This window comes from Phascolarctos cinereus, unplaced genomic scaffold (assembly GCF_003287225.1).
Source record: "Phascolarctos cinereus isolate Bilbo 61053 unplaced genomic scaffold, phaCin_HiC Scaffold_4;HRSCAF=312, whole genome shotgun sequence".
Classification (NCBI taxonomy): domain Eukaryota; kingdom Metazoa; phylum Chordata; class Mammalia; order Diprotodontia; family Phascolarctidae; genus Phascolarctos; species Phascolarctos cinereus.
Window position 1 is genome coordinate 10550646 of NW_027555847.1, and position 8701 is coordinate 10559346.

General features: G+C 49.5%; 1 protein-coding gene across 1 annotated transcript in view; it reads right to left on the reverse strand.

Moving 5' to 3' along the window:
* DCP1A (decapping mRNA 1A) overlaps positions 1–8362 on the reverse strand; it is a 48242-nt gene extending 39880 nt beyond the window's left edge. Inside the window, exons 1-3 of the mRNA XM_020970596.2 lie at positions 8192–8362; positions 4369–4409; positions 3047–3174 (exon numbers count right to left, since the gene is read on the reverse strand). Of these exons, the coding sequence (XP_020826255.1) occupies positions 3047–3174; positions 4369–4409; positions 8192–8326 (304 nt within the window). The 5' untranslated portion in view covers positions 8327–8362. The remainder of the gene's footprint in view (positions 1–3046; positions 3175–4368; positions 4410–8191) is intronic.
* Positions 8363–8701: the final 339 nt, after the last annotated feature.

Sequence of the window (8701 nt, forward strand, 5' to 3'; positions counted from 1 at the left end):
CTCAATTTCCACATGTCTACGGTTCCTAACAACTCTAAATCCATGACCCCACAGTCCCACAAGAGGATGAATCTGAGAGAGATTGCAGAAGCAGAAATAATAAGAATCAGCTTCCTGGACAAGAGAGAGGGCAAAAAAAAAAATCAAAGCTGACACTCACGTAGCAAACTTGGATAAATGGAAGGAGGATGGCGTCCTTAAGAGAAATATCAGTTTGAAGGAAAGCTGGGCTTAGGGGGAGGATGTTGGAGATAGAGAACAGGAGCTCAGCAGACACAAGGGCTCCATATGCAGATCCGGGAGTCATCAGCCTAGAGATAACTGAACCCATGGCAACAGATGAGCTCACCAAGGGGGGAGGGGAGGGGGGCAGAGACAGAAAAGGCCTGGGCAGAGCTCTGGGGGCTACCTGGGGCTTAGGAGTGGAGCAAGAATGATGATCCAGTAAAGGAGAGGGAAGTCAAACTGGTAGCAGAGAACCAGAAGAAAGCGGCACCATGAAAGCCTGGTATGGAGAGAGAAACCAGGAGGACAGGGTGGTGGACAGATCTGGATGTTACAGAGGTCAGCAAGAGAGACCGAGAAGAGCCTGAGAGATTTCAGATTTAGACTCTAAAAGACAGTTGGCAACCTCAGAGAAACAGCTTCCATCAAGGAATGATATCTAGTCCAGGAGGAGCTGAGACGTGTGAGAAGGGAGACAGCCCAAATGCTCATTTATTTTGCTTAAGAGGACTTTTTATGTTACACAGATGAATTGGGAGGGGGTGGGAAGGGCAGGGCATTGGACAGTGAAAGTGGTATAAAAAAAGTTTTATTTACAGCTTGAAAAAAATTGAGTAAAAAAAGGGGGTGGGAGAAGTTGAGGCAGTGAGAAGAGACAACAAGAGAGAGCAGAAGGAGGCCTCCGTTCAAATCCTGCTGCTAACATTTACTCTATCTGTGCCCCTGGGAAAGTCCTGTGCCTCATTTTCTTCAAGTGTAAAGTGCGGGTAAGAACACTGGCAACAGCTACTCCGTGGCCTCGGGGAGACTCCGATGAGGCGATGCCCATGAAAACCTTTGCAAAAGTTAGACAAGGAAGCGAAGGCTCATAGAGAACCTTTCTTAATACCCAGTGACTTGAAGGAAGCCCAGAATGACCCTGTGATCAGAGGCGCAGATGAAGAAAAGAGGGGACGTGTAGCAGGCTCAGCAGACGGCAGAGCCCCAACACCCCCAAATTCAAGGCTACACCCAGGGGCCACACAGACCACAATCCACGGCAATGAGGATTAACGCAAAGTCCAGCATTTCAATTACAAAAGTCAAAGGCGCAAGGATAAGATGGGAGGGGGGAGGCAGGACAATTTGTCACAGACCAGATGACTGGGTAACAGACTAAACCCTCAGTCTGATTCATGAGTCTGACATGGCAGGAAAAAAGCTTGCCCAATAGAAGGCGGCATGAATAGGACACAGGGCTGAGAAGAAAGCAGGTGACCGCAGCCCCAGTGCGTCTATCTGAAGTGCTGGGTTTGATTCTGGGGACGACGTCTAGAAGGACACCGATGAGCTTCTGCATCCCGAGACAGGCTGGTGAGATGATGGGGGAGGGGACAGGGGACAATGCTAGAGGAGGACCAGCTGGAAGAAATGGGGATATGTGGTCTGGAGATGAGGAGCCAGGGACCCTGGCAGCAAGCCTCAAGGACACAAAGGGCTGTCACACGGAAGAGGAATTAGCCTCGTCTTGTTTGACTTAGTGGGTCAACAAGCCTTTAGGAAGCACCTACTATGTGCCAGGCACTAGGCTAAGTGCTGGGGAAACAAAGAAAGGCAAAGACAGCCCCTGCCCTCGAGGAGCTCAGTCTGAAGGGGGAGACAACATGCAAACAACCAGAGGGTCAACTGATCCACTGAGCGTGGTGTCCGAGGGGTGAGGTGGGACCGAGCACCGAGGGGCTGGGGGCAGGGGAGGCTCCTGCAAAAGGAGGCCTGTGGGCAAAGCCAGAAGCAGTGGGGAGAAGCCATCAGAGGCAGGCCTCCTAAGGATCAAAGAGGGCGGCTTGTACTGGGAGGCCGTCCCAGGGGGTGCCCAGCTAAAATACGTCTCTTCCCATCCTGATTTGGGCATTCTATGGTCACAGAAGGCAGTGTGATCTAGGGGCAGAGCAGGGACCAGACAGCCCCAAGTCTCCTGAGGGCCAGCCCAGCACTCTCCCCAGGATAGGGAACTCCCTTTTCTTTAAGGCACCCAGAGTGAGTCATTTCCAGCACTGAAGACATTCCTCCTGAACCAGTTATGAGCGCCCTCCAGAAGAGCTCCCAGGCTCAAAGCTGCCCACCTCAGGAGCCCAGTGATCTTTTCAGAGTAGCTTTCACAGCAGAGAAGGGCCAACCTGCCACCACCTCACGGGAGGGTCGGAGACACCCGGGTTCTACTTTCTCATATGTCCTCAGCAAGTGCCGCACCACAAACCACAAAGGGAAGGGTACAGGAGAGCCCTGCCTCTGAGCTGGTTTCAAAGAGGGTCTTGGCTGTGGGAGATGCAGGCGGCAGTCTTGGAGGGGGCTGGGAAGGGCTCTTCCCCCACAAAAGCAATGGGCAGCTGGCACAGTGGGGGAACAGGAAGAAGAGAGGCCTTTTATCACAGGTTTCCATAGGCACATGTTCAGAAAACCCCCCAGCTGGACATAGCCAGTGGCATTTCTTTCTGTCTAGACTACATTCTGTGCTTTAGAAGCTCGGGCTGCAGGAAATCAGAAATCGTTACCCAGTGCGTGCTCAGCTCTTGGAATGAGAGTCACCTTAATGCTGCTCCAGGGGAAGATGTCTGATTGAGCTCCAGGATTAGAGTATATGGAGAGATTCAGAAAGCCCTGCTCTCCTCTGACTGCCACAAAGGGCTCGCCCACCCCACCCGACTTAGCACTCCGCTGTAAGTGGCCTCATACATAAATAAATACTATAGGTCACCACCTGACACATCCCCTATACCTGGACCCCTGAAAGAAAATGTCATCACACCAAATATCATTGGAACACAGGACCACTGGTACTCACGGCTGGCATTTCTATAGAGAAGAAACGGTTCATGGAGCTGGAATTCCAAATCTTTGTTCACAGGTTCCACGAGGTTCGTCATATTCAGCCGATTCACGATCGTGAAACCGTGGAAAGGTGAAGCTGACCTTAGTTTTAATAGAGGAAAAAAAGCCAAGTGATCCTGGGGCATTGGATTTTTACTCAAATGCAGAAATGCCCACCCCTTTCATTTCCATTCCAATCACTACATGAGCATGCTATGTAGAATCATCTAGCAAGGACTGTCCATTGTACCACAGTGAGACATGTGACGAGGACAGGCTTTACTTTCCAAAAGGGATTCTCATCAACCCAGTCCTATGGCCTGAGGCCCTACACTGGCACAGGGTCACAGAGCAACGAAAGTCCCTCAGCCGGGTCCCAAGGCAGATCCATCTTCTGCCAAACTTGGCATTACCACAACCAATGGTAATAATAATAATAATAATACCCTGAGGCTTGTAATAAAGCACTTCTTCACATGGAGTAGAGATGATTAAGATGATTAGATTGTGCCTGAAGTGATGAGCTTTCGAAGGACTAAGTAGGAAAGTGAGCCTGAGATGGAAACATTCTAGACGGGAGTCCCTAAGTCCCCAGTGTGTGCCCTGGCTGCTCCAGTGTGCCACAAGCACTACAGTTAAACAGTGACTTTAAAGTCAAATGTCAAGACCTCTTGGGGGCTGGGGTTCTTTGCAGCCACATTCAAGCTTCTGGGGAAAAGCCAACATTTCTGATTTTGCCAGAGAAAGCTAGGCTCAACATCCCCTGAAGGCACCACCGATACAGATCATTCAGGATAACCTAAGGCAGGTGACCCCCAACTTGGGAAATACACAGGTGGGGAAGAAACCTGTATTTACTCCCAGGAGTAACCTGAATCAAAAGAAGACAAGAGCAGCCAAATCTCTTTTACATCAGATATACTGACTCAACGATTCCAAAGAGGCCTTCTGAACGAATATGTAGAAAAAAGAAGTCAGCCTTCCAGAAGACTGTGACAGTCCTTTATGTTCACTGATCTGTGCACTTCAGAACATGCCAAAATAATGACGTTTTCCAACGCTAATTCTGTAACACTGAAATTAGCAGGGCCACCTTGGGGCTTTGGTGGACCCACATATTCTGGTTTAGTATTTTTCCTTTATGATACAGCACAGGACAGAATAAAGGCAGCAAACAGGGGAGGAACCAAAAGGAGGAACACCTTAATACCTTCCCAGAGTAAAGTCATTCACAGTCACCACTCTTAAATTAAAAAACAAACAAAAACTTGAGGTTTGGCATTTTAAAAATCTTACCTTCTGTATACAAATAAGGTCCCTTCTATGTCAGTTTTCTCCTGCAATAAAGACCATTAAAAAGACAGTTATAATCAATTCATTTTACTTATATAACCTCCCTTCAAGTAACCAGCTTGTCATTCTACTAATGGAATAGTAATATTGGAAAATCAATGTCAAAATGTCCTAGAGACCTTCACGGCTCTCTAAGGCATTGGTTTTCTTTTTAAAGAGAGAAAACTTGCATTACAGGCTATTTTATTCATTATCAGATAAGAGTTTTAAGCCAGATTCCCTGGTTTGTAGTGGTTGTTTTAGTTCTGCTCCTGGAGTGTCTTCCCCTTTCAATGTTCACCAGACTTGGCAGGAATAAGGGAAAGTTGGCTTCTATACTGGTGATCATTTCTTTTGTTTGGGGAGTTTTGCTCAAAACAAACAACTAGTGGCAAACATTTTATTTCTACTTGTAATTTCTAGTTGTGATAAACACATCAAGATGTATTTTTAAAAAACAAAAACATTAATACATTTTCAATCCATATGATGTGCTAAGAACACTGGAATTGTAAATCCAGCCTCAGGCACTTATCTACCCAATCCTCCCAGGACCTCAGTTTCTTCATCTGTAAAACTAGATAACAAGACTAAAGGACTTAAGCCAGAGGGAACCCCAGATCTCCTGATTTTACAGAGAAAACAGCAGGAGGCGGAGGACCTGTCCATCCTGAGTCCTGGGCCTCAGAACAGGGCCCACTCAGGCCACATCTAGCCAGATCTCAGCTGTGCCACACCACTATTGGGCTGTGTAAGGTTTTTTCAGGAAAACACTCTGCAAACTTTTGGATTTTTAGGGGATCTCCTTGATTTGTTATAGGTATACACATGTGAACCGAATTCTAATGATTTGTTTAGGGATTTGGCCTTTTTTCATTTTCCTTCTTTAGGCCAGAAATCCTTAAAAATTTTCAGTCGAGATAAGAAAAAACAGAATAGTAAGAATCATCTCCTTAAATTTTCCCCAGTGGAAACATGCTACTTTTTCCCAGCAGGCCCTCCCTGACCTCAGGCTCTCCATACTCTCCCAGACAATCAGCTCTTCTTTTTGGCATCTCTAAGCCACTAGGCCTTCATCACCCTTCACCGGTACCAAGCTGCTTCTCTGCCCTTTGGGAAGTGTTCTCCAAATCATTCGATGCCTCCTAGCCATAGAGTCAGGAAAACTCTTTCTGAGCTCAAATCTGGCTTCAGATACTTACTAGCTGTGTGGCCTTGAGCAAGTTACTTAACCCCATTTGCCTCAGTTTCCTCATCTGTAAAGTAAGCTGGAGGGGAAATGACAAATCACTCCAGCATCTTTGCCAAGAAAACCCCAAATGGAGTCACAAAGAGTACGACATGACTGAACCACCGAACAACAACCACGTCATGGAGAACCATCAGAAATTCCGAAAAGCAGCGGGAATTGGTAAATGCCCCAAGCCAGCTCATCATTTAGACTTCTTCACATTCTAAGCAACTTCCCCATTTACATTTTCCAGTCCCAGGCATCTAAGGAAAGAAAAGTGAGGGGGGAACTAGCCAGCCACAGAGAGCCACAGGACACCTTCACTCGGTATCTGAGCTTGGCCCTTGTTTATTTGCACAAAGTTTAGTAATTAGAGATACCAGAACTTGTGTGCACTAGGAAAGAATCCTTGCCACCACAAGCAACATAGTCAACCCTGTGTCACCCCAGCCCTGCAGCAGAGGAGAGGAGACATACTTATCAACAGAGGAATACTGTATACTCCAGGAAAACATGCCTCGAAGAAACAAAGGAGACAACCAAGTGGAATGAGGGTTTAAAACAAAGAATACTGGTAAAAATCCTGCTACAGTGTGTTATCTCATGATACATTATATAGCCTCCCATCACTTTGTTAGGGCGATACAAGGACTTGACAAAGTGTCTGTTACATTACTGATACAATCAGCTGAGTAGAAACTCACAAGTTTGAAGGGCTGGCTTGAACCTTTAAAAACTACTCACAGTTCTGGGGGACGGAAGAACAGAAAATTGATTCTTAAAAAATTCTTTATTGTTTGTCTTTTAATTTTTTCAATTAACAAAGTTGATTTTCTCTCCCTCCTCCATTCCCAATAAAAAAAAAGAGAAGAAAACAAAGTCCTAGTAAAATAATATGCCTAGGGGGTCAAGCAGAACAGATGGTTCCCGGCTCAGAACAAAGGAGTTGAGTGGTCCCAGCCTTTAAGAACATCATGGTCACCATATTGCCAGGGGGAACACAGGCCTGTGGGCTTTTTCATCTAAGCACCTCAGGGTGTCCAGACAATATTCTGGGACCTGGTTCTCACCCTCTTTCATGCCCTCTGGGCCACTTTGGGCCAAAAGGACCTTGGAAACCATGAGTCTTCACAGATTTAATGCCCTCTGATGAGTTTGTGAAGCAGGGGGCAGGGCCCAGAAGACCAGGGCTCTAGATTGATCAATCAACCAGCATTTGTGAAGGCCTGCTCTGTGCCAGGCACTATGCTAAAGAGTGAGGATATAAAGAGGCAAATGACAGTCCCTGCCCTCAAGGAGCTTCTAATCTGATGAACTCTAGTTCTATTATTTACTAGGCCAGGAACGTCAGGGAAAAGACTTAACCTCTCTGAGAGGAAGCATTTTCCTTTCTTGTGAAATGGGGAGAGAGTACTGGAGTTGGAGTCAAACCAGGGTTCAAGTCCTGCCTCAGATGCTTCCTTGGCAAGCATGGGTGAGTCAGTCTGAAGAGCCTCTAAAGACTGAGCTAATCTAAGTGTCAGATGACCTGGAAATCACAGATTCTAAACCTGCGGACAAAAAGGTGGGACCCCAGGGGCACGATCTAGATCTGGGAGGCCCAGAGGTTAAGGTGCCTCTTGGAGGGATCAAGAGCTCTGTGATCCTCCACTGTGGCTGGTGGGTCCCACAGCTGCAAAGGTGAGCACACAGGTCATCCATGGGTCATCCATCGCGATACTGAGGGTATTGAACGGCCTGCCACCCAAGGGGCATCTTTCAACCCAGTCACCCACGTTTCCAACAAACTCGACGAACCAAAGCCATTCAAAGAGCGATGGAGACCAGAAAGGGTCCTTGGCTTTGAACTCCAGCCCTCCCACCACTCCCCCACATGGAGGAGGCCCCCAAACTCCTCTACAAGCGTCCATCCCAACCCAGGACACCTTTTAGTTACAGGAGGACGGAGGCCATCTGGTCAGGCCCCCTCATTTTAGAGATGGGGAAACTGAGGCACAGAGAGAGGAAAGCGCTAGACCTATGCTCCTACGCAATGACTTGTCCTAGGTCACCGAAGTCGTTTTGGATTGAGTCAGGATTTGAACCCTGGTCCCCCCATCCCAATCCCCCTTTAAGAAGGCTTTCCATAGCAGGCTTGTATACTGTTGTTTGCTTGTCTTTGCAACTCCAGCGCCTGGCATACAGCAGGCGCTCATACGCGCTTGTTCTATGAGTGAGCAGCATTTATGTGGCGCCTACTGTGTGCGCCAGGGGCTGTGCTAAGCGCTGGACGGCCATGATGTCCTCTTACAGGGGAGGAAACTGAGGCCCAGACATGTGACATGACTTGGAATCACAGGGCCCTAGCATCTGACAGATGAGGAAACTGTAGCCCAGATTGGGAAGGGCAGGTTCCGGCGCGGGTCCCCCTGCTAGCAGGGGCCAGAGGAGGGATTCGAACCCAGGTCTGACTCAGAGAGCTCGCGGCCCCAGCCGGCGGCTAAGCCCGGGCCTCAGTCTCCCCGTCCGCGGAATGGGCGCAGCGGCCACGGCGGCAGGCCGGAGGGCGGCACTCACCCATTGGTTGGCCTCGGGGCTGAAGGTGTAAAGCGCGACCTGGCCCGTGAGGTCGGCGATGCTGGTGATGTAGGGGTCGTGGCGCCGCAGCGCCGCCAGGCTCATCTCGGCCCCGGCTCGGCTCACCGCCTCCATTTTGGCCGCCCCCCCCACAGCCAGCGGCCCGGCACCGGAAATGGAGGGGCGGGACCGCCCATCCAAACCTCCGGCGCCGTGGCACTGACGCAAGCGCCGCCGCGCAGGCGCGCTCTCCGTCTTCGACGCCGCTGACGCCGTCGCGGAGTCCGGGCAGCGCCCGACACCTCCGAGGAAGAGGTCCAGCCTCTTCCTGTCCCGCCCTCCGGCGCCGGATCCTGCGTAGCGAGCGCGCGCGGCGAGCACGAGCCCGTCAGCCAAGCACGCGCCGTCCAGGTCGTATCTGACGCATGTCAGTTGGAACCCAAGCCCGTCTGTGTGGGCGCAGCCTTGGAGTGTGAGCTCTTGGAGGGCAGGGCGGCCCTCTGCTGTGAT